The 26,029-nt window shown below is 43.1% G+C and overlaps 1 protein-coding gene across 1 annotated transcript in view; it reads left to right on the top strand.

Annotated features, from left to right (window-relative positions):
* Positions 1-24,971, top strand: part of SKAP1 (src kinase associated phosphoprotein 1) — a 263,878-nt gene extending 238,907 nt beyond the window's left edge. Inside the window, exons 11-13 of the mRNA XM_054585348.1 lie at positions 2,808-2,908; positions 22,527-22,635; positions 24,477-24,971. Coding sequence (XP_054441323.1) covers positions 2,808-2,908; positions 22,527-22,628 — 203 coding nt within the window. The 3' untranslated portion in view covers positions 22,629-22,635; positions 24,477-24,971. The remainder of the gene's footprint in view (positions 1-2,807; positions 2,909-22,526; positions 22,636-24,476) is intronic.
* Positions 24,972-26,029: the final 1,058 nt, after the last annotated feature.

Below are 26,029 nucleotides of genomic sequence, written 5' to 3'. Positions count from 1 at the left end.
GAGTTTACAATATGGAATCCAGTACTTACCTGGCATGGGAGATGCCATGATTGACAATGTGAAATCCAGTCTTGTCCAGTTAAGGAGTTCCTCCTCCCTGCTTTCTTAATACCAGAATACTTCTATCTAAATAGCAAGTCCAACCTTTTCCCCATTTTCAGCCCTTCATTCTACTTATATTTTAGACTTTTTTTGTTATGCTTCTGATGATTCCACGTCTTGGGCTAGGCTCACCTGTCTTCTGGATTCCTGAGCTCTATCTTCTTTTGGTCTTCAGCTGGTAAAGAACTGAAGGAGTTTTCTTTCTTTCTTTCTTTCTTTCTTTCTTTCTTTCTTTCTTTCTTTCTATCATACCAAAAATATCTTTTTTAATTTTACGTATCTTTTTAATATTTTATTGTATTTTTTCCATTACCTTTTATCCCCCTTATACCTGCCTTTCCCCTGCCTACAATCACCATGCTATTGTCCATGTCCATGAATCCTTTTTCCTTTTTGCTCAATCCCTCTACACCGTAACCTCCCTACCCCACACTAGCTGTCATCTACTCTCCATCTATGAGTTTGTCTCTGTTTTGCTTCTTAGTTCAGTTTGCTCATTAGGTTCCACATATGAGTGTAATTGTATGGTATCTGTCTTTCTCTGACTGGCTTATTTCACTTAGCATAGTGTTCACCAGGTCCATCCATGCTGTTGTAAATGTTAAAATTTTCTTTTTATGGCTGAATAGTATTCCATTTTTTATCTTTATTTTTTCTTGGAAAGTTTTCCTTTTCCTCCTAGCTTCTTGCTTTCTCTGTGATCTATTGTGCTCTCAGAATAGATCTTTTTCCAGGTGTTCTCCCCAGGTGCCTTATATCCTCAGTACCAAATCATTTTTTTACATATAGAGCCAAAAAGTGCTCACAGTCTTAGGCGCTATTCCACATCCAGGCATGTGAGGAGCAATACCCCTCAATAACCATCTAGTAGGCCAGAAAAAGCCAAGATAACATTGTTGGTCTCACCATTTGGATATGTCAAGTTAGGTTTTAAGTATCTATGTTTATAAAATTACTTCCTCTACCATATTGTATTGATGTTAATATACTCTTCATCCCTAAACTTAGTCAAACTCTTGGGTGATTAGTCAACTCTATTACAACTGAAAATGCATTAATGTGTCTTCTGGGAAAACTACTTTGACTTTTCAGGGACTGATATTTCTCTGTCATTTCCTGCACTGATATCCAAGAAACATATGCCTTGCCCTTTCAACGGTTAGCATTTTTATCCCAAAGTGTTGTTTCTTCCAAAAATACTCTTAACCTTTGTGGCAGAGTGTGTCCAGTGTAGTTGTCTTGTTTGCTGCCCCCTGTTGTCTACTGCACATGCAAACCATTTTCTGTGTAAAGAAAATGCGCCTGAGTTTCTATATGGTTAACATTTTCAATTCTGTTTGCAATATCTGAGTCGTAACTAAATAGCCCTGTCCTTCCTCTGTTTTTGTGCACTTTAAGATTCCTACTGCAGTTCTTTTCCAGAGACATATATAGGGACTTTGTCACCCTGTGCCTTTATTATTTAAATTGCTCTCAAGTTAGCAACAAGTAGAAAAAAGGAAGTATAGCCAGGGCCTCTGTCCCCGGAATGCCTACTTGCCCCCAGTCTGTTCCCACCCTCAGCGTCTAGCACCGTCACTCCTCAATGAACGGTCAAGACAAATGAAGGGAAAGGTGGAAACTGATAAAAATCAGGTCCTCAAAAATCACTTAAATTTTCATTAGAACCCAGCACTCCTGACTCCCAACCGTAGGTGCTTTGCTTGAAGCTCTCATGCACAGCATCCTCAGGAAGGAGGAGCACTGCTACATTATTCCTGATCTAGTGGGCATTAGCTCTCCTGCCATTCAAATCCCCAGATCCTCTCCCACTTTGTACTCTAGTGTTTAACCTTTCCGGGTAGAAGAAGATCAATACAAATTCTTCATTGTTAAGAATCGATGGCTGTCCTGTGGCATCACTGCCATCTAGTCTCCCTGAGCAGCTCAGTAAATCTCTCCAGCTGCGTCTAAAGCTTGGTTTGTCGTCTTGAGTTGCTTTCATTTTTAATGCAGATCACTTTGGTTTCTGTTCCCCTGGGGGCTTGCAGATAAATCTTGGCAGACATGTTCAGGATCTACAAATGAGATGCTGGAAAAGGGCCAGCCCACCCAGAATTTAGTTGTAATGGATGAGACACCCCCTTGATTCCACTTAAAGACTGGGCTATTTGTTTCCATATTTATTGGTGATTACCTCATATAGTACCTGGGTGGGAAGTGCCCAGGATGAAGTTCCTCTGTAACAGAGGCCAACGTGTGAGACTGTGATAGAGACACATGCTGGCTGACTCAGCCTCTCTTGTAAATAGGAAGCCAGAGACTTACCCCATTCCTTCAAATGCATAATGATGAGAAGCACTGATGGTTTAGATACCCTGGATCAAGGAAGTCTAGCAGGAAATCTCTTTGTGCTGCTTACTTACCAACCAAGTGAAAAATTACCTGCCTTACTTTCTTTTGTTAATAAATGAATATATTTATCATATTATTGAATAGCATCCGACTAAGGGTGATCTGTAAATATTTAATGTTAGTTAATGATCTCTTTATCCCACAGTCCTTTGCACATGCTGAGTGTTTAGCTATATCTCATCCCAGTCCCCCTGAATCTTAGATTTCCTAGGGGCAATATCAGATACTGGTTTCCATTTGCAGCAAAAATGTGAGCTCAGTAGAAAAAGACAAGAGTCCTTTTAACTTTGGTTTCTCCTCTCTTTGATCAGCGGACTATGCCAGTTATTACCAGGGCCTATGGGATTGCTGTGGTGACCAGCCAGATGAACTCTCCTTCCAACGGGGTGACCTCATCCGCATTCTGAGCAAGGTAAGGGCATAGTGTATGGGGCTTGGATCAAAACTTTATTTTTTCATTCTTGATGATGTAGTCACCATACCCAGAATTATTGCATATTGTACCCTTCTCTTGTGTGTATTATATGGCTCCTTCATACATAAATTCCCATTGATTTCTAATTCTTAGGGAAAAATTTTAATTAAAAATTCAGACCCAGGAACCAATTTTCAAATTTTAAAAACACAGGTAGACATTATACTAAAACTATGCCAATCAAAATTTGATTTCTTTTTTAGGGTCTTGTGATGCTTAAAAGGTCATCACTACATCACTATGTACATAATTTATTACCATATATTACTCTTAAAAACATTCTGGCTAGGTCAGCTGCCTTCTTATTTATAGATAAACAAGACCGTAATATAATTATGTTTTGGGGAGGAGTCAGAGCTAGCTAGTTCAATTGGCTTGAGCAAGTGCTGATAAGGCCAAGGCAGTGAATCAAACCCCAAAAGGGCCAACTAACTTTATTTTCTTCCTCAGTCACAAAGTTAACCCCTAGTCCAGTTAATCATCTCACAAACAGCGTTGCTGATCATAAAAGAATGAGGGGGGACAGATTATTATAGATCCATCACTAATGTGAAGAAGATTCAGAACTTATTGGCTACTAAGGAATCAGTAGCATCATCTTTTTAATGAAAGACTACACATATTCTGCATTAGGTGGACTAAGGAAGTAGGTCCCTGAGAAACCACATTAAAAAGGTCTCTCTCTGTGAGGCCAATCAAGATACACAAACACAGGTTTTTCTTTCATGACCTTAAATATTATTTTATTTTTTAAATCTTATTGTGTTTTTTCTATTATGATTTAGTGCCCTTATAACCGCCTCCCCCCGCAATCACCACACTGTTGTCCATGTCCATGAGTCCTTTTAGCTTTTTGCTCAGTCCTCCACCCCCTACCCTCCTCTCCCCTTAGCTGCCATCCTGCTCTCTATCTATGAGTCTGTCTCTATTTTACTTGTTAGTTCAGTTTGCTCATTAAATTCCACATATGAGTGAAACCATATGATATTTGTCTTGCTCTGACTGGCTTATTTCACTTAGCATAAGATCCTTCCATAGTGTTGTAAATAGTAAAATTTTCTTCTTTTTTACAGCTGAGTAATATTCCATTGTGTAAATGTCCCATAGTTGTTTTACCCACTCATCTGCAGGTGGACACTTGGGCTGCTGCCATATCTTGGCGATTGTAAATTACACTGCAACGACATTAGGGCTGCTTATGTTCTTTTGAATTAGTGTTTTGAGTTTCTTTGGATATAGTCCCAGAAGTGAGACCGCTGAGTCAAAAGGCAGATTCATTTTTAATTTTCGAAGGTATCTCCATACTGCTTTCCATAGTGGCCGCACAAATCTGCATTCCCACCAACAGTGCAGAAGGGTCTCCCTTTCTCCACATCCTCAGCAGCACTTCTTGTTTGTTGATTTGGTGATGATAGCCATTCTGACAGGTGTGAGATGATATCTCACTGTGGTTTCTCACTGTCGTTTTAATTTGCATTTCTCTGATGATTAGTGATGTTGAGCATCTTTTTATTTGTCTATTGGCCATCTGTATGCCCTCTTTGGAGAAGTGTCTATTCAGCTCCTTTGCCCAGTTTTTAATTGGACTTTGGGTGTGTGTGTGTGTGTGTGTGTGTGTGTGTGTGTGTGTGTGTGTGTTGAGTTTTGTAAGTTCTTTGTAAATTTTGCTTATTAACCCCTTATCACATGTATTGGCAAATATGCTGTCCCATTCTGTGGGTTGTCGTTTTAGTTTGTTGATGTTTTCCTTTGCTGTGCAAAAAATTTTTAGTTTGACGTAGTCCATTTGTACACTTTTCTGAAATAGGCACAATTTGCTCTTTAAATGATGAACATGTGGATTCCATAAAGGAATATTGAAAACCCACTGTGTTATTAACCCATCATTTGCTGTTTATCTTTTGAATGTTACTGCCTCATCTAAGGGTTTGTCTCAATTGGAAATAGACCATAAACTCCTTATGAAACAGACTAGGGCCGACCCAGAGTACCATTGAGTGGTCCCAATGAGTTCCCACCAAACTAGGACCAAAGTCAGACCTTACCCTTTTTAAGAGACTAGGAGGCCTGCAAGAGCCCTGCTGAGTGAGATCATAATCTTCTAGTAATTTCTTCCCGAGTCCTAATTCAGCACCACCCTAGTGCCATTCCAGTGCAGCTCTAACACCAAGAATAAATTGGAAGCAAAGAAGGGAGTGGACATTGGCCTGATTGGTATTTCAAATGCCCGAAAGCAAGGTTTACCGTGTAATAGAATTTGTGTACATTACCACGCTGGCATTATAGGGGTAATCGAGTTATCCACTCAGGTGTGACCAGGCCTCTGTTTGCCCAGAGCCTGCAGGTGAACAAATTAACTGTTTACATTGTCTGAGGTGCCTGCAGCAGGAGGTGGGGAGAACAGAGCCAGACTGTCTGCTGGCCTTCTCTCTGGGTCATGATTATTTTGTTTGTTTTGCATGTCTTTTGCCTTTGTTAATGGCTTCTCACTGGGGGTCCCTTTCCTCCATTTAGAAGGGGCTGTGTGGTGACTTGCCCGGCAGTGCGGTCTGTAGTTGCCATGGCTGTTGTATTTTTAAGAGATAACAAAGAGCATGGGGAGCCTCCCAGACCTGTTTATTTTTTAACCAATCCCCCTTCCCTTCCTCCATTACTAAAAGCTAATATATCAGAATTTAACTAGTGAGAATACCTGCTCCCCTAGTGTTATCAGGCTTCTTCCTCCATCTCTGGAAGGTCATGAGCCCGTTTCGTCCCTTACCATTGGAACCGCACATATCTTCCCCCCAAAGCCACACCAGCTGCCTCCCTTCTCCAAGTTGCTAACTCCTGCACTGCAGAAGAGGAAATGAGAAACCAGAAGCTCAACTGAAGTTTCCCTCATAAAGCTTCATTCCTCTTAACATCAGCTTGGGGAGCCTTTCTGATTGGATTTACCTTTATTATATTACCTAACTCAATAAAAGTCCTTGGACAGGAAGGAACCTTAAAAGGCCACCCAATCCATTCCCTTGCCTCTAAGAAACCCAAATTAACCAATTCGGACAGATAGAAAAGGAGATTCCACTACCATTCTCAGCTCGCTCTCTCTATTCACATGTTCAGTAATACCTAATCTCTGGAATTTCCTCCCATATGGATCCTAAACTCATTCCACTTTAGCCCCAGTTGGCTTCCCCTCTTGGAGTCAGTTACACTTTGCAGCCTGCCCCTTACACCCGGAGGAACAAAACTGACCCAAGTTGAGGTTAGTCAGAAAAATAGTTCTAGAATGCTCCATTTTACTTTTCTCTCTGGATAGTAGAACCTGTGTCAGGCAAGAAAGGCCTGCTGTTTAGGAACCTGAAGAAGTCTCTTTCCCTGAGAAATCCAAGAGACGACTTATCAGGGCACAGCTCAGCTTACCTGGAGCAGTTAATTTCCTTACCTGTGAAACGAGGGGCTTGTGTTGGATGACTTCTGAGGTTCCTTCCACCTCAGACATTACCTGACACTGCAAAACTGCCAAAGAAATTCCACTCAAAAAATATATATTTTAGCTTTTAGTACTTATTGAAATTAAACAAACAAAAGATTCCAGTTATGAGCTTTTTAAATTTTTTGGCCCTGATAAATATATCTGCCCCCTCCCCACCACCTCTCACTGTATGATAAAAGAAATATTTCGAAGGCGGTGGGTGGATAACAGAAATAGCCCCGGGACTGGGAATTGGAGCGGGAGTGCGAGGGGGAGGAAGGGGGTGGTGGCAGGCAGCAGCGTCATTCTTGGGGTCCTGCTGCCCCCTGCTGTTTCTTAATAGTTGCCCAAGTGCAACCCAATCTTGAATATGTTAGGGCCTACGAAGGATCCCAGAGAGCTATTTCCCCTTTAAAAAAAAAAAATACCAGAGAGGATGATTGGCAGGGCAAGAAAGATGTACCCCATACATAACCAAATACCCATCACCTGTCCTATTCTTAGGGAAGCAAGTCTGTAACAGATGGGTTACTTATGTGACCCTGAGGAAAATCACTTAGTCTTGCTAATCCTCAGTCTCCTCATCTGTAAAAAATGGGCTAATTTCTATTCATGGAATGTTGTGACGCTCACATTAGAGGATTTGTGTAAAGAGCCTGTCATCCAGGAAATGGCAACTATCAACCCCCCTTTTCCACTAACAGTAAACTTTTTGGGTCAATGTTGGCTACATGCTAGCAAGTCAATAAATTATTGGTGAATTGAGAGGGAAAAAAGGTAGCCTGTCCTGCCGAGACCTCTCCATGGAGATGCTCAAAAGCACAAAAGGTTCTCACTTAGAAATAGAAGTGAAGAAGCCAACATGGAAGTCCACCGTGCCTCTTCTGGTCTGAGGCTTCATCACTGACAAAATCAATCAGTGGCTCAACCCTCTTTGTGGAGAGGCCAGAGCCATGCGCCCAAGCTCTGAAACAGTGGCCAACGGATGGCATAGTCAGCAGGACTCCCGCTGACCCACCCCTACCGCGTCCTTACATTCCCCAGCCCCGTGCCACATCATGCCCACTTCATTCACTGAGTTCCAACGTGGGTCTTAAAGTATATTAAAGAGGGATTTTAATAACGAAGCAGATCTGTGCACCCAACGGATGTTGATGTTCCCACCTTCCTTTCAGCCCCAGACAGTTCTGAACAGCTCTTCCTGATGCAGGGACTGAGCTCGGCTTCCACCCGGTTCAGGGACACAGCTCAGGCCACAGCGGGGTGTCTAGCGCTGTTCGGTGCCTCCAGATTGTGGTGCTTGTGCAAGTCCCCTCATACGTAACCAATGGCTCCTGAGAGCCTGCCTCTCATAAATTACTTCCCACGATGCCTGCGACCATGGCAGAATTCAAGTTTGAATAGAGCAGGAAAAAGGTGTTTGAAAGGCCTGTTCACTCAGCTGCATTTTAATTTCCTTTTCAATCTTGTCCCAATTAATTTCACAGAATTAATCTCACAGAAGCAACTCGGCAGCATTGAGGCTGTGGTTTTAGTGTGGCGGTCGCTCTGCCTGAACATGAAATAGGAGCTAATATAAAAATCCATCTGCTGTGTTTGAAATACATGCCGGCTGCTGCTCAGTCCTGTCTGACATTCCAAACATCAACAGCGGGGAAAAGTGATTTGGGGGTTAGTGGCCATCAGTACTTGGCAGGGGTTCAACAACAGGTGTACTCCAAAAACCCATTCAGCCTGGGCACCAGGCATGACAGGGCAGGTGCTGAATCACCCTCCATGCAGTAACGCTGTGCCCTGGCTTAGTTTCTCTTACGGGGGGATCGTAAGGCCCTTCTGTGGACCAGCACCGCTATGGGCATTTATTGTAAGCGGGAGAGAGGGAGGTAAGAAGCCTCTCTTTGGCTAAGACATGTCAGATGTCCCAGCTTTCAGAGAAGTGACTCTGTCTTACTGGCCCCCAGGTCCCTCACTAGGGAACCTCTTTTCTAAATAATAAACATGCTTGTTCTACTATGTAAGATAACGTGAATACCCACTTAAAAATTAAGCCTCCTTTCCGGAATTCGTTTATATTGGTAACGTGAGATGTCTAGCAGATAAGTGGAATTAAAGAGAAAAAGAGAGAGTAATTCCTTCTCAATTGATTAGAAAGGTCTAGAGGTCCTTGAATGAGGTCTTGCATTTAAGGTAAACTCAGTCAGTGGGCTACATCTCTTGGGCTACGTTAGATGACTCATGAGCTGACCTTCGGCTCTTCCAGGGTTTGTCCAGCTACTTTATTCCCATGGAATTTAGCCTTGGAGCGACAAGTTGGGTACCACATAAGGTTTATACTTTCATAGCAACTTAGCTAGCGTGGGAAGATACTCGTGTGGCCCAAACATACCAGGCTTTGACTGTCTTCTCTCCTAGTGCAGTTGATATGGAAACAGGGAGCCTTATAGGCAAGAACAAGTTTATTACCTAACACATGATGCTGTGAGGTGGCCATGGGTTTTATGTGGACAAGGATGAACTGATTTTGTCACCTTGAGTGATATTTAGCTGCCAGCCCTGGGTTGAAGCTACTTAAACTCAGGCTGGACCCTAGCTCCAAACCCAGCTCCTACTTATCTGAACGCAGCAGGCCTGTTCCCAGCACACCAGGGCTATGTTAACAAAACCCCGTGTCTGTTATAATGGGATTTTGAAAGCCCAGTGTTCCCCTCCTACTCCCTCAAAGAATTACTTAAAGAATGTAGACCTTTCCCCTCCCTGGACTCCTATCCCCTCCAAAAGAGATTTGTACGTTGTAAAAATTAACTGAATGCAGCAATACTTCCTCTTTTAAGTGTGCTTAGTTGAATGTGACAAGAACCCTCATAAAAACAGATAGGTTAATTCCTTCAATTGCTTTAAACGAAGGGTGGTGTGTTTTTTGTTTTGTTTTGTTTTGTTTTTAATTTCAGGGCTCTGAGGGAAAGGAGGTGTTTGGTGACATCTAGTGTCCATTTAGGACTTCCTCAGGCACCATTACCCTCTGCTTGGCTGAGTGGGGGATGGGTGGGGTTATTTGGGAGGTAATTTGGGGGTAGTAAGTAGGGAGAATGTAGGCCTGGGGCACTGGCTGCCCAAACAGTGTGATGAAACTGATCAATGCCTGTCAAAGAGCTGTCATTCACCTCTGACCTAACCAAAGGGGGCGGGTAAGGGGGACACCATTGGAAAATATCTTTTCTTATTTATGATGATATGAAAGAGAAGCAGAAGCTGTCCCCACCACCCCATTTCATGTTAACAAGCAGGTCAACACTGCGCTGTGATGACGAAGATGATGATGATGATGGTGTTTTCTCTCATTAATAACCCCCATGGGAAGCTATAGAGTTGGGAGGATGGGAATGAGATTTGGGGTCAGCTGGAAGGCAACGGTCATACACCGGTCAAATTCAGTAGAGGCCATTCCTTTCCCCCAGACAGGAACCAATCGTCTAGAACAAACCCTGGCAGCCTCATTCCTTCCAGGTAATTTTTATAAATGAGGGGACACCCATTCCAAGAGAGGACAAAAGGGAGAGGGGGTGTGTGTGTGTGTGTGTGTGTGTGTGTGCGCGCGCGTGCACGCGCGCATATGCATGCATATAAACCTGCTAACAAGAGGCCAAACTCCATACCAACTGTGTCCTCCAAATCCTGGCCATTTATTATAATACCAATTTTTTAAAAAGAGAATAAAATTGGCATTTTCCACTTTAATCTCCTTACTCCTAAACTGTCATCCTGGACAGGACCTTTCACTTTCTACACACACACACACACACACACAGGACCTTTCACTTTCTACACACACACACACACACACACACACGCACGCACTCACCCACCCACCCACCCACCCCCTTTCAGTCAGGTGGAAAGTCCCAGATCAGATAATTAACTATAAGGCCCAGACAGAAATGTTTACCTAGAACCATATAAGCCATGGCAGGTTTAGGTTAATGCTCAGAATCGCCCAATGCTGTACAAACTCCAGTGTAAAAAATTCCAGCCATTTATTTTGCAGTGAATTTATAACAAGTGCTGTTAAAGTGTTCGTCTTTTGACAGAGGTAATAATAAATTCACTGTTAAAGACGGTAGTTTAATTCCTTATACCTCCAATACTGCACAGAATAAACCATATTCATCACTGAGTAATTTTTTACCACATAAATCTTTAAAACTAACCGGTGAAGGCTGTTGAGACTGAAATATTGTGAATTTATTAGATATGCCCATGTAGTATTGGATTCAGAGGTTTCCATTCGAATATATTATGGGGAAAATTTGTGTCTTTAACTGTGACATTCCCTCCATTTCCCACTGCCAGTATTATAACAAGCAGCTCCTCCAGAGTCAACTGCACGTTTATTAGACAGAGATTTAGTAATAAACTCCTCACTAATCTGCCAAAGAGGCTGCGTGACATTTCAGTGAGATGCTCTATTTAAAAGGAGTCACAAAAGCTTTGTTTCTGTGTAATTATTTTCTCAAAAGGAACTCGGCTTCCCTAAACCTCTATCTGCCAGTGTTTCTTGGTAGTGGATGCATCCAGCTCTCCAACCAAACTAGCAAAATATTGAAGCAAATTATAACCTCATTGCAAATGAGGTTATAGGATTCGTAATGAGGGGCTTGGGGTAATTGGTAAGAACACAGAAAAGCTAGAATTAGCAGGCACTGCCAGACATATGGTATTTAAGACTAATAAAAAATTATATTGATTATCAAACTAGAAATACAAAAATGGTTTCAGAAAACTTGCTCTCTAAAAACTTTCATGTTAACATATGACACATTAAAGATACAATTAAATGCTCAGATTTAAACAAAAATCCTTTTTACTCTACCATATTAATTTTGAGTGAAAATCTGTCCTGTTAGATAAGAATATTCTGAACCTTTCTTATGATTTGTTAGTGAGGTGACATATAAACTAACCGATTATATCAAATTGTTATACCCTCTCCAGTTTCATTAAGGAAATATTAATATTGCCAGAATGAAAATATTTTTTCTTTTAGATGCAGAAATGTGCATCATTTTTTTAGCAGCTTCAGTGGCTTCTCTGTTCCCACTGATATTCTGCATTTGGGAAGAGTTCCAGATACCAGAAACTTCCAAGGAGCATTGTGAACTTTAAGATTTTTTTTAATAAAATACAATAGGTTTCTAACTGTTAAACAAAGGAGAAAAATCTCCTGGCACTGCAAGACTGCAGCTCATCAGAATAATTGTGAAAAGACAGACCCGGCTAGAAAGATAAGCATAATACCAGCAATTAATATTCAGCATTTCACATTATAGTCAAGAGGATGTGTTTTTCTTTGTGATGTGGCTCATAAGCTAAGAGTGTTGAGAGCCAGGCTCAGCTCTGTCTTCTTTTTTGTGCATGAGGATTAAGGAGAAAAAAACAGCAACAACAATCCTGCTCCATCTGTAAATGAACAAACATCTTGATTTTATAGCTATTTGCTTTGTAAAACTGAGGAATGAAACAAAAATTACTGGATGCCTAAGTAACACTTTAATTCCAGATTCATTTACGCTGTAGCTATGTAGTTGTCACAAACCATAATGCAGTATTTAATTAAAATAACAGAAGTGCATCTAGATATGTCCTGGGGTAGCTATCACCAAATTATAGTCTGTGCCACCCGTATTTTATTTATGAAATGGCAGATTCTAAGGTGCAAGTAGGCTGATTCAAAAGCATAAACATTTTAAACCTGCATTTTTTAGAAGGGCTTCTTCCCCCCTGCTGCATCTTTAAATTTTTTCTTCCTTCTATAGGGGGTTTTTTAGTGGGATTGTTTTGATGTCGATAAATATGTCTCTTTCTAACTCTTGCTTTTCAACTATTGACCTCCTGAGTCTTCTGGCTGTGAAAACCCCCGTCTGTTGTCATGGAAAGGCTTGTGAGGTATCACAGGAGCCACAGCGAGCACAAGACATCTTAGCGGAACTTGGACGTGGATTCCAAGAGGCTAGGAAGAAAGCAAACCCTTTTCAGGCTCGGCGTGCTTGCTCCCATGCAATCTTCCTTACACTTTTTTTTCCCACCTATAAATACCAGCTACAGTGTACACGCTTGCTTGCTCTACTTTGTGGATGTTCACATGCAGACATACTGCTCCTTTTCATAAACGCATAGCATCTGTCTTACACGCACCCACCATCTATCTCCCCGTTCACATTGGCTGTCCCATCCACCTCCTTGTCTGCAGAATTATGTTCAGCAAGGTCCCGATTTATAGGAAATAAATAATGAAAATGGAATGGACTGGGAAAGATAATCGAAACATTCAAATTGTTATTTTTCACTGTACATTTCGCAAACACAGCGTCTATAAACACCTAGCAAAGGTGTTGGCAGATTCCTAAAAAGAAATGCCTTATGGAACATTTCTGACCCAGTGGGTCTCTACATTGTATCTTTTCTGTTCTGTCTCTCATGCTTTTTGGTACTATAAGATCGTGCCATTTTTAATGGCAAATGATGTGATGCTATTTTCATTCTTTCTGCTTAATATTTATCCTGTCAATAATGATGTTTTTGTCATCATTGATCCTCTATAAGATAATCCTAAGAATTATAAAACAGAAACAATAATTGCAATCACCTTTTTAAAGAAAATAGCTCCTGCAATTACTATATAAAGATATTCCAATAATAGTATCATTGGATCAAAGCCCAATCCTGCAGCTAGGGTCTTTTGGAGAAAGGGTTTCTTATACACACTGGTAATTATTTTAGCCCCTTTCACAGGTCACAAAGAAAGTTAATTTCAATTGCTGCTAATTTCCGTCCAACAAGAATACGGTACTTTAAACCACCCAAAATAATTGGATTCAAAACAAATTTAGGAAATTGAGTGTGTTAGAAAGCAAATAAAAATATCCTTTTGGTAAAGAGGAGGGTGAAAGTAGTAAAAATGGCCTTTTTTTCCTCCCTTCTTTCCCCTTCACAACTTTGCCATTAAAGTTGCACCTACAGCTAGAAGTTTGTCCGTGAAAAATGGTCATTTTGTTTCTCTGCTCAAAGAATGTTATTAAAATGCTAATTTAAAAGAAAAAGGAGTTAAATATCTAGCGATGGTGCATTCTAATTGCAGCCATAATGAGCTCTCTCAATGTGCGTGCCCCCGACACACAGAGCATAAACAGCAGTAAACAGATCATTAGTGCCCGCGTTCATTTATTCTGGCGACCTTACCGTGACCCCACCGAGGGTAGGGTGAAAAGCAGGTGGATCTGGCTGTGACACCCCCTAGAGGGATCCAGGAAATGAAGCTATAAGCGGTTGTCATGGAAACGCCTATGTGTGCAGATGATGTAACACACCGACAGGCTGTAGGGCTCCGCAACTGGGACGTTGCCTTTCCCTCGCCGGAACAATCTTGAGGATTAAATTATTCATTTCTTTAATTCACAAAGCAAAAGGAATCCTAATTTTCATGGTGATGTGCAGCTCTCTGCCATTTGTCTAAAGTCTGGAACACGGTGACTTGTCATCCTCTCATTCTCTGAAACCCACCCCAGCTTCCTATAGTCTAGCCCCAAATCACAGAACCTGGCAAAATCAAGTGGGGCAAAGGCAGCGGAAATCTGACACTCCACATCTGTACTTAAAGCGAGAAAAATGTAAGATTTTAAACTAAAAGAAATAATGCGGTCAGTGTCCCTTTCTGATGAGAGCATGTTGGCCAGGGACTAAATGTGTACCTGTCCTGAACCAGATGGCTTTGTTTGGAGCAGTGCAGAGTCAAGCCCATACCCAACGTAGCAGCATAAAGCAGAGAAGCAGAGGCACCAGCCTCCCACAAACACATCACCCTAGCAAGGTGCAAGCAAAAGAGATAAGAGAAAACGAGCATCTGCTCATCCCCTCCCATGTCCAATTGAGGGAATCGAGATTAATAAAAATAATTCTTTGGAGAATGATTCCACTCTGTCCTACCCTGTTTTGCACCAAACAACCTCAATAACCTTACGGCAACAGTAGAATAACTTTTCTTCTTTTTTTTAAAGGAAGCAGAAAAGACCATCTCAGGAAATTATTTTAAAATAAAAAATATCCCGGCCTGTGCCTCCTCCCCACCCCCCTCCCCATTGCACTTTAGATGAACCTGTGATATTGTAGCAATGGCCCTTGAAGTGCAGTGGGGAGGTGATTTAGGAGAATATTAAAGGCAATGTGGAGATTCAAGGCGCCTCTCTCAGGGAGATCTGGAGAAATACGCAGCACAGATGGGCCGAGCAGATTAAACATTTCCGTCACATTGTTTCCAAATTGTGTTGTGGTGCCTGAGGCTGGTACTGCGGTCAGAGCAAAACAGAGCGGTGCAGAGCTGGGAGCTGCACAGTTTATGGAATACATATTAATACGCCGGTCTCACATGGTATCACAATGCTATCAGCTCCAAAATGGTGCTGTCTCTATTGTTCCTGAATGCTGCACTTGGCACCTTGTTTTCTCCCAACTGCGAAGTGTTTACCTTCCCTTTATCCTTTCTGTGTTCTTGAGGCAAAGTTCAAGTTGTGTGTGTGTTTCTTCTTTCCCTTTCCTTACAGCCCTGTCCCACCTCCCCTCTTCCCTCCACAACTCATGGGTTTTCTGTCGTGCACACTCTTGAGTTTTGCACACACTTCCGTCGCCAGTCATGTCCAGTTTGCGCACGGGTCCTGCACGACTCCCTGGCCCTGACCTGGTCATTGTCCACTCACACCCTGTACAGGACAGGACGGACGCTTCCGGTTTAAGGCTGACTGCTCCCCTGTGCTGGAGCGCTCCCAGCCCCTCCGTCTAGCGGACAACATACCTCTTCTCAGAACACTCAACTCTTTGCTGAGGAGTGACCTCTGTGCAGTTGTTGCCATGTTCCCTCCAACTGCTTTCACTGACCGGCCAGGCTTCCTGTGTCCCCTTTTATGCACACACATACTTTTCTGCTGCTACCCCAAATCCTGGGCACCTTCATCCTCCAGGTTAGCAAGTTCCCTGAAATAAACTGGTTCAGTTGAGGCAAATTTCATGACTCATTTTCATGATTCATAGACCAAAACTCTGAATAATGGAAAAAAGAGAAAATGATTGCCCACAACTTAAAATACAGTGTGAAACAGCCTGAAGAGGCCGCCACGCTGCCGTGGGTGTCAGCCAAGCGCTGAGTTCCGATCCTTTCACAGGTTCCAACACAGCTAACCCACTGTCCACCCAGCTGACCACTTCCTTTCTCCTTCTGCAAAATCTCTTCATAAAACCACTTGCGCTGAAAATCAGGCACCTGTTTTGTTCTTTCACGAACAATTTCTGTCCCGAGTCTTGTTTTTCTCACCAGTTGGAAGGGTGCTGAGTTAGAGCCCTCAATTTATTTAACAATTTATGCTATCTTCAGAAAGCATTAAATTTCCAAAGCTAGATTTTAAGAATACAGAAATTGTGGGCCAATCCAGAATAAAAATATGCTTTTTTTGGCTGACCCTGGACTATTACAATCTACTCCACCTAGGCATTCAGATTCCCCATCTTTACTAATGATAATGTATGATGCACAACGAGCACTAATAAGAGAAATAAGCAATCATAAATGAATAATTCTGTGATTGATTGGCCTTTCCCATACATATATCAAACATTTATTGATCTTTCATGTTAGGGGCTGATTGATTGTTCGCTTGAAGAGAAATTCTCTTGTTCACAAGCACTGATACAGTGAACTTTGATGGTTATAAGAACGAAAGTATGAGACATTTTTCTGGGAACCTTGTTCCACAGAGGCTTATCGAAGCCCAATTCAGTGTGAAAAGTGAACATTTCTATTAGGAATATTCTCAGGGGAACTGACAGTGTCAAGCAGCTTGTTCCAAAAGCTATCATATGAATTTGAATGGAAGCTGTGGGAAGACACCACAACTTTTAAGTCACGATGAAAGAGACGATGCCTTAGAAGGGAAAGGCAAGCTTGGTCAGCACTGGAAGAAGCAGGCTCTGCAGCTGGAGGGCTGAAGCCAAGGAACCCAGTGTGGCAACAACAAGGATTCTTGATTTCATTGTATTTTTTAGAAAGGGGGAGAGAGGTGAAGATGGCCACACTGGGCCAAAGTACAGATCCAGGCCATAAAGATCATTGCATTTCCCCCCCAGAGCACTTGTTCGTTAACTACAGAGCGTTTGTAAATCCTTTGAGAATCTGATGAAAGATCTGGGCCTCACCCCAGGGACAAGACATATGGATGCACGCACACAAAACTTTACACCCATTTTAAAGAGCTCAGCGATCCCTTCATGTCCATCCACAGACAGGCCAGGGGTTCACAGACTCCAGTGTAAGAATCTGTGTCCTAGAGAATGGTGATTTCCTGTTGTTGGAACAGCCTAGGAGTCACTGAGCCTAGAAATTGAATTCTCATCCCAAGACAGGATGGTCATTCCAGGTCATGTCTGTGCTACTCCAGGGGAGCCATGGAAGAGCTTATACAAATAGGAACCAGCAGGGAGGAGAGAAATTAAAATGTAGCAATCACGGAGTAGGGGTATGTAATCTCTTTTAAGGCTTATGATAGGCGCCTGCTGGCTTCCCCCCTGATACCCCCTGACACCTACTGACAGGGTATTTGCAGCCGCACACAGGGACTCGAGGCCCTGTGACAGGAGGAGCACTGAGGAGGTCCACGGCCGTCTGAAAACCATAAACAGCAATAGGAAACCACTGGAGGCAGAGTCAAGCTGTGCGGCGTGCCGGTGGTTGGTGGCCATACTGCTTTTTGTTTATAGAATTTGCTGTTCTTTTTATGGCAGGTTTGGTAAGGTTTTTTTTTTTTTTTCCTCGTTGATGGAGATTAGCAGCATAAATCCTTTTGTGGCGGTATACAACCCCCCATAAACACTTTTGACTGTTGCTAATGGTGAGTGCTATGTCTATTTCAGGTTCACTCAATGCTCTGCTCATCCAGGCCGATAGCTTCCCCAACCAGATAATGGACTCCAACTAGCCAACCCTCATTTTTAAGACTCCTTCGTTTTGGGGGTTCAGTGAGGTGGGGCAGGTTTGATGGTGAGGGAAACAGATGTTTAATCGAGCCTAGAAATATGATGATGAGAACAAACCATACATCGTTACTATTTTCAAGTGAAAGGCTTCTTAAAAGACTTTGTGGCAAGAAGCAAGCACTGATGTGAAGAGTTTTTAAATAGCTTTTTATGTTCTTAAAGTATCTTCAATGAACAATTTTATATAATTAACACCTTAGCTCTTCCATACACAGTGTATATAGAGTTACAGTGTGGGGAGCCTTTATAATTCTGACCCCCTAACATTGTCACCTGTAGGTATGCATTCCCACACTGAGGATTTCAGGTCTCCTGGGAGGGTCTTGGCATTTTTCCGATCTTTCCAAACATCTGGACAAAAGAAGTCAAACTTTATTGAAAATGTTGATCCCAGGAATTCAGTTCTCTCTGCCATCCCAAAACTAAAATCCAAGAATCAGCAACTTAATAAAAATGCAGTAAATTAGCACCTCTAGACAAGAGCAGAGTTCATTCAGAGCTGGGGTCTGCCTGGCTGAGCCAGTACTCTCTCCATTTTAATAGTTTAATAAAAATTAGCATAATTAACGAACATCTGTATGATCCAGAGTGGTGCAATTTGGCACTTGGAAACGAGGGCTTAAACATGATTGCTGTGAGTTTAATGTTGTTTTAATTCTTTTTGGCACTGTGCAGTGAAATAAACGTTTGGTGGTGATAGTTCTCGGCCGGATCTCATTTGCATTTTTCTCCCTTTGATTATGAGCAATTGTGGACTCCCCAGCAATTCATCAAAGTAGAAATTATTTTAAAATACCTCGTGGTGTTCAGACCGGGCTGGAGCAATGCGTGGGGGGTGGCAGTGAGAGAGGCGGCTAGAAATTTTCCATTCATGCTTTAAACGTCTCAGCCCTGCGGCCCTTTTCGGGTATCCAGCCAAGGATGAAATCTGGAGAAGACAGTCAGATCCCAAGACCTGTGGGTGCTTTGATTAAGCTCCTAGGCTCCCACAGCAAGATACATATGGTCTCGGAGACTGTGCCGTTCTCCTTTCACTTCTGCCTGCTCTTTTGTTTTGAAGGGCAGAGAGGTGATTTCACTCCGCTCCGTTCTCACCACTGTGAGAACTGCCACATCTGTGGTCGGCAGGGTCAGCGTTCCCCTCGAGCAAGAGCACACTGGCTGGGAGCCTGGCCTTTGCAGGTGTCCTGCCGGGCCTCATCTGCTTCCCGTTCGCACCCTCTTCAAGTTGGCCACGAGCACCTTCCCAAGGCTCGGTCCCTACTCCTGGCATTACGGCCAAAGGCGGGTGCTGCCCGGTGTGAGTCAGAGTCAGGAGTCTTGAATGGTCCCTGGGGGGACAATATCCTCTCTGAGCCCCTCAGGTGATGAAGATGACAGCATTTGGTTGGTGGGAGACCACTCTTCACATGTTTAAACAAGCTGACTGCGATCAAACGATTGTCGGACAACACTCTGCTCCCTTCACCCCGCCTGGGAGATAACAGAAGAGCTAATGAAGCTAAAGTTTTTATGAGTTACTAAGAGAAAGGGGGATGTGTCTCCCCATCATAGCAAGGCTCTATACGCACACGGCCACTGCAGTGACCCGCTCACGCAAGGCAGTAACTGCACAAAAGCTTACGGCAGAGGCAGCCCTAACTTCAGTGTTGGGAGATGGGCAGGAACATAACTTGTACTGATAGGAGCTTGAAAATGTTCTAACAGCATCGGCTAAGGAATTCTGGGTAACGTCCTGTAAGGCAGGGCGGGCGGTAGGGGAGCTGGCCTGGGGGAGGGAGGGGCGGAATGACGTGTGGTGGGGACAGTGGCGGAGAGGTGGTGGACACAGTCATTTATTTCAGACTGATTTTTAAAGGTGATTCACTGTTCCTTTTTAGGACCAACTCAGTAGTCTCATTTCTTGTGCCATTTGAGGCCGTCTTCATGGTATTTATGGAGCCATTTGGGAAAACTCTCTCCAAAGGCAGCTGCTCTCTTCCTGCCACAACCAGTTCAATCACCAGGGGGATATTTTGGAGTTAGTTGTAACTAACTCTGCTCGACTGGGAGTACAAATCCCCACTGCTCCCTTCATTTCTTCATAACCTCGTTTAAGTATTTTTTTGGCCCCATTTTGTGCTGGGTACCATGCTGAGTGCAGGGAATACAACAGCAAACAAAACCAACAAGGCCCCAGCCCTCACAGAACTTTCCACCTAATGACTGGCACTGAGAAAAAAGCAGACGAGTACAAGACAGCGTGATGAACTCGCTTCCGGTGAAGCATAGGCGCAGCCCTGCGGACCACATAGCCGAGTGCCCCGCTCAGTCAGAGAGTGGCAAGGAGGGGCTTCTAGAGAATCTAGAAAGGCTCGGGAACTGAGATCTGACAGCTGCTTAAGAGTGAGCTCATGAAAGGGAGGAGGGAAGAAGAGGCTGATAGGCAGAGGAAGGGCTCCAAGGCGAGGGCACCTGCAGCCCGGCGAATGGCTGAGGCCAGTTCTGCTTTACTCAGAGGCCGCCAGATTAAGGGGGCGAGTGGCAGTGCTGGGCAGTGAGCGGGACTAGGTCACGTGGGGCCTTGTCTGCCTGGTTAAGAAGCTGACAATAGACAGTGGGGACCCACTTTAAGGTTTCGAACAGAGCAGTGATATTTTCAATGTGTATCTTAGAAAGATTCTGGCTGCAGAATGAAGATTAATTGGAGGAGAATAGGAATGGCTACACAGAACCGTTTGGAGGTTGTTCCCATAGTCCTCATGAGAAATGACAGTGACATGACTCTGGAGTGTTGTCAATGGGAATAGAGAGAGTGGGTGGATTGCTGTTATATTTTGGAAAGAGAATTGACAGAACTCAAGGACTGATTGGAAAAAGGAGGGTGAAACTGGGAACAACTCTCAGGTTTCTGGCTTAGGTAACTGATTTCATAGTGGCACCATTCACCGAGATAGAGGACACAGGAGGTAAAGAAAGTTCGGGAGGGGGGCTGGAAATAGGAGCAGAGTGATGGGTCAAATTTAGGTTATTTTGAGTTTGAGCAGCTTGACAGACATACCCTTGGGTATTGGGAATCCATCACTTAGATCTGGGCTGGAGCTGTGGTTGTAAGTCATTTACATAGACGTGATGGCTAAACCACAGAGCTGTAGGCTCAAAGAAAGCGCATCAAGCCAGAAGGCTGGGACAGAACGCCGGAAAACAACCACAGCAAAAGGAGGGGGAGAGGAAGGTAAGCTCACAGAAGAGAATGAGAAGTAACTGGAAACTAGGAGGGAAACTAGGAGAGTATAATTATCATGGAAACTAAGAGAGGAAAATGCCTCAAGAAAGGTCTATAGCGCCAGCACTGCTGAGAGATCACGTCAGTTAATTAAGGACTGAGAAGTGCCCATAGGATTTGAGCAATGAGGAGGTTACAGGAGACCATGGAGAGAAAGCGTAAGTGGAGTGATAGAAGCAGAAGCCTGATTAAACTGGCTTGAAGAGAATATAAAGCAAGAATGTGGGATAGTAGGTGAAGGAAACTCAGTAAGGTTTTGACTTGAATTGGCAATCAGCATAGACCAGTAGAAATGGAGAGCAGACCTGGGGGAGACCATTTAGTAATTGTTTCCAAAGATGAAAGAAACTTGAACACATTTCAAAGCTGACAGAAAGCTCCATTTACAGTGGAGGCAGAGGTCAGACTCCATAGAACCTCATTTCTAAGAAAGTGGAAGGTTACAAGTCCATATTATGAGGGATAGTCTTAAACCAGGGGAGGACACCTCCTCCACGTTAACGGGAAAGAAGGGGGTTGTCAGTACAGGTACGTTCCTGTCTTGGAGGCTGACAGTTAACAAATCTAATGGCTTCTCTTTTCTCCTTGAAGGTGGAAAAGAGATCATCTGATGAGAGGGAGAAGAGAGGCAGAGTTGGAGGAGGGGAGACACATTATCAAAAAGGAACAAAAATATAACCGCTTGCCCCAGAATTTTTTGTCACCAACCTGGTTTCCTTTCTTTTTCTTTCTTCTTAGCAGAACTCAGCAACTAGATGTGAAAATGCAGACAGTTAACTCCTTGGTACCCCAAATCCAGTTGAACTGGTACCCCTGATATTGCCCATGTATTCCTAAATTTTACTTCCTTCAAAAGAAAGAAAACATTTTCTGGTGTTTTCAGGAATATTCCCATAATGTTCAACATCTGCTGTGTTTTTGAGCAGCTCTTCTGTAGTCAGGGAGGCCCATTCTCAACCCTGTGACTGCCCTGTCTTTTAAACCCTCTCATTCCCTTGCTTGTTTGCCCCTCCCTGTAGCTTTTATGTCCTGCCTGTCATTATGAATGTGCCTGTCAATCTCTCACCTCTAATGTTTAGAGCATCTACTATGTATCAGACACTTTGAATTGTTTTCACGTCTCTGGCATCACTTACATCCCTACAACATAGGGGAGGAGTGACAGTCTCCCTGCTCTTACAGAAGGGGACGTTAAAGCTAGGAGAACCTCAGGTCACGTGGCTACCAAATGACCAAAGTGGGGATCAGATCCCAGTCTGTCTGACTCCAAAGCCCATTACTCTGCTGTAAGCTCCCAGGGAGAAAGCAACATTCTGGTTTATCATTATATGTCTCATGGGAACTCAAACAGCACTTTGCACATAGAAGATGGTTGGTAAATATTGATTTGAACTATGACCTGACTCCCTGAATATTTTTAGTGTTTTGACATTTTAGAGTGTGCCCAACTTTCTCTGAGAAAGTCATTTGACTCTGTTTAGTTTAAAACCAACCAACCAACCAACCTCTTTAGGTCCAGCAATGGCACCAAATATGCTAAGTTTACAATGTAGACAGGAAGATGACAAAGTGAAAACAGTTTGCTTTCCTGCTCTAGGTGACTTTTTTTTTTTAATTTAATAATTTCATCAATGGTGTTAACAAGTCGTACTGATGGTGTCAACAAAGGAGACACCCAATAGAATTTCCCATGCAATCTCCATAAAAGGGTAACAGAAGTATGGTCACATTCCAATGGAAACCACCCTCTTTTCATTTTTCAGGAGTACAACATGTATGGCTGGTGGGTAGGAGAACGAAACAGCCTTGTTGGGATTGTTCCAAAGGAGTATCTCACAACTGCCTTTGAAGTAGAAGAAAGATGAAGCCCAGGTATCAGAACTATTGCCAATACATTTGTTGGCCATGCTTTTTTCTCTCTGAAGGATGAGAGTTGCCAGTGAAGCAGCTTTTCTTCATTTCCAAAAGGGATGCTGATAATTCACCATTGAAAGAAGGTGATTCTGGAACTATTTTTCCTAAAATAGGGGACTGTGTCAGCTATGATTAGGTTCAACTACATGTAACAGAAAACTCAAAATAACGGACTTAATTAACATAGACATTTATTTTTCTCTTCTGTAGAAATCTGGTGGTACGTGATACAAGGTATCTAAGTCCCAGGCATCTTCTCTTTTGTCCCACTGTGCATGGCCAACATTCCTAAGGTTACCTCATGGCCCAAGATGGACGCTCCAGCTCTAGCTGGCAAGTCTGCTTCCTGCCGCAGGGAAGATGAAATGAATGGAGAAGGGCACACCCTCTCCTTGACAGGGCACTTTACAGATGTTGTTCGCACCACTTCTGCTTACATTCCTTTGGCCAGAACTTGGACAGACAGACAGACACACAAAGCTACAAAGAAAGCTTTATTCTAGGTAGAACCTGTGTCTAGCTTGAAAGTGGAGGGAGGGTTCATTAATAAAATAAAAAGGGGAGAATGGATATTGGGGACAGCTAGGAATTTCTGCCACAGGCATGGGTCTGGTCCTCTGTATCCCCAGCTCTCACCCCCAGGCAAGCACCATTTCGTCCAAGGACCCGTGTATTACAATATGATTGACCAAGATTAGGAACCCAGGTGAGGACTCCCAGAGAACATAAATTAACTTTCAGGTAATAAAGAATATGGCTTGCATTTTATGAGTGAGAACCGTATCATATTTTAAAACAGTGGAGTGAGTGCTTGCTCTGGGCTGGCTAACTTTGCAATTCATTTGGTGCAGAATGGATTTTGTTTAGAATTAGGATGGTGAGGAAAGGCACCCAAAGCTAGCATGATGTCGCTAGCTCCACCTTCCAACCTGAAATGGGAGCTGACTTTATAGCTGGGGGTGCAGGGTGACCTTTGTGACAATGATACAAACTGTCCTTGGAACCTCCCAGACCAGGGCCCACTCCAGTGTGCAGCAGCCGCCGAGTGGGTTCATTTAGGAAAAGACACAAGGATAGATCTTACTTTCCAAAGCCCTTGTACAACCATAAAGTACCAGCTCAGGCCTGTCGACAGCACAAGGTTTGACTTTACGACTTTCCCAATGAAGGCTCCATTTCCTGGCCATAAACATAGAAGGGCTGGATTTTTCTATCAAATCTAAACAGATTCACCCTACTTCGCTTCATTTACCTAGTGATGAAGTTGTTTATCTCCTCATTTTCTTTGACCCAACAGTTTTGTGCCTAGGAGTTTATCCAACAGTTCCATGCCTAGGAGTTTATTCTACAGCTACACTTGCACACACACAAAACGATATACACACAAGGCTATTTGCTTGTAACAGCAAACCATTGGAAATAACCTAAGTGTTCAATAGAGACCTAGCCAAATAACTGCAGTACATTCATAGAATTGAATACTATGCAACAGTAAAAAAGAAAAAATCTCTGCACTGATACGGAATACATTCTGAGATATGTTGGTATGGTAAAAAAAAAAAAGCAACAGAGAAGGGTAGGCCTAATTTAATCCACTCGTGTAAAAAGGGAGTTTCCGGTTGTTTACATATGCATAAGATGCCTCCGGAAGGAGAAAGAAAATGCTAACACTGGTTGCCTCCAAGGGCAGAGAAGCTGCATGACTATCAGAGAGGGAGACACTTGTCACTCTCTGCCCTTTTATAACTTCTATATACTTTGAATCATAAAAGCAAATGTGTATGCTTTTCCTCCTTTAGGACATATATCCTTCTCTCTATCCTGCTTTTATGAAGAAACTGATCACCAAGAGCTCCCACTCCCTGCCCCCGCCACCCCACCAACACCACGGACTCTTCACTGAAGAGACACACGTCTCTGACACCCGTAGCACCTGTAAACTGCCAATACCTGTAGCACCTGTAAATTGCCAATAAGACAAGTGGGAAGAGGCCTATTCAGCATACCTGGTACTAAACCTGCCTTGTCATAGCTTATTGCATCTCTAAACATGTCCACACAGCCACTCTGCACTCTCCACAGGCTTGTCACAGAGAAGGTGAGAGAGAAGGAAACCTTTGGAGAAGGAAGCTGCTGGTTGTTTTGACTGATTTTAAAAGCACAAATAAATTCAGATTTGGTTCCTTGCCACGTGTAATGGTGTTGAGTTTCTTTTTGTAATGGTATCAAAATGCTAGTTCTGGGCATTCTTGCCAACTCCAAACCAAGTAGGAAGGGACAGCCAGACAGAAAACAAAAGCTCAGATAGAGAGGGAGACTTGCAGCTGTCTTCCAGGGCAGGATCGTCTCTGGAACCGAGGCCTGCCTAGCTGCTGCTTGGCCTCTCAGACTTCCTTCGGCTGCCTCCTTGGTTATTTTTTTTCCTGTGTGCCAAATCTTTCTGAAATGAGACAGGGCTAGAAGAACGTCCTTGGCGTCAGCACATTGGAGAGCTCCTTTTGGCCTCAGTTAATTGCCCCACTGGGTCCTCTTGCAGGCAGCAAGCCCCAGATAGGGTCCAAGAGAGAGCTCTGTTCCTTTTCCTGTTGCCTGTACCTAGCCCTCAGGTTACCTGTACCTTGGAGAGGCAGCAAAACATAGCAGTTAAGAACAGAAACTCTGGAACCAGCAGCCTGGGAATAGACCCCAGGTCCCCATTTACTACATATGTTCTCCAGAGCAAGTTACTTGACCTTTTATGCTTCAGTTTCCTCACCTTAGAAGAGGTTTACTCCATCTCACCAGGTCATTAGGAAAATTAAAGGGAAAAAAGCACATGTAACATACTTAGAACTAATGCTGGGCATGTAGTAACTGCTCAATAAGGATTAGCTATTATTGTCTGTCTACATGACAAGTTTTAAAAAATGGGCAACTGAGCATCTCAGCATCTATAGAAATTTTCTCTCATGTAAATTACAGCATAGGAAATAGAATCAATAATATCATAATAACTATACATGGAGCCAGGTAGGTACGTGAAATATCAGGGCCGAGGGTGGAGAACCACTCTCTAGAGTACATGATTGTTTAACCACTGTGCTGTACAACTGAAACTAATATAGAACAATACTGAATGTAAACTGTAATTGAAAAATAAAAATGAATAAAAAGGAAAAAAAGACATTTTCTCTCTGAAACTGCCTAGTCAGAGCAGTCCTGGATTGGCAGTAGCCTTTCCCGCCTCTGTAACCACCACATCATAGCCGTGCAGTGAGACACCCATTTCACATCACCAAAAGAGAGAACCCAGGGAGCCAACAGGGAGGTCGTCAGTGAATGCCACGGTTCTCAAAGGATCCTATGCCAGCTC

Source organism: Pteronotus mesoamericanus, unplaced genomic scaffold, assembly GCF_021234165.1.
Source record: "Pteronotus mesoamericanus isolate MK-2021 breed Mesoamerican mustached bat unplaced genomic scaffold, CSHL_Meso_final contig_84, whole genome shotgun sequence".
NCBI classification, from domain to species: domain Eukaryota; kingdom Metazoa; phylum Chordata; class Mammalia; order Chiroptera; family Mormoopidae; genus Pteronotus; species Pteronotus mesoamericanus.
The sequence above is the reverse complement of the archived record's forward strand: the minus strand, read 5'-3'. Positions and strand labels throughout refer to the sequence as shown.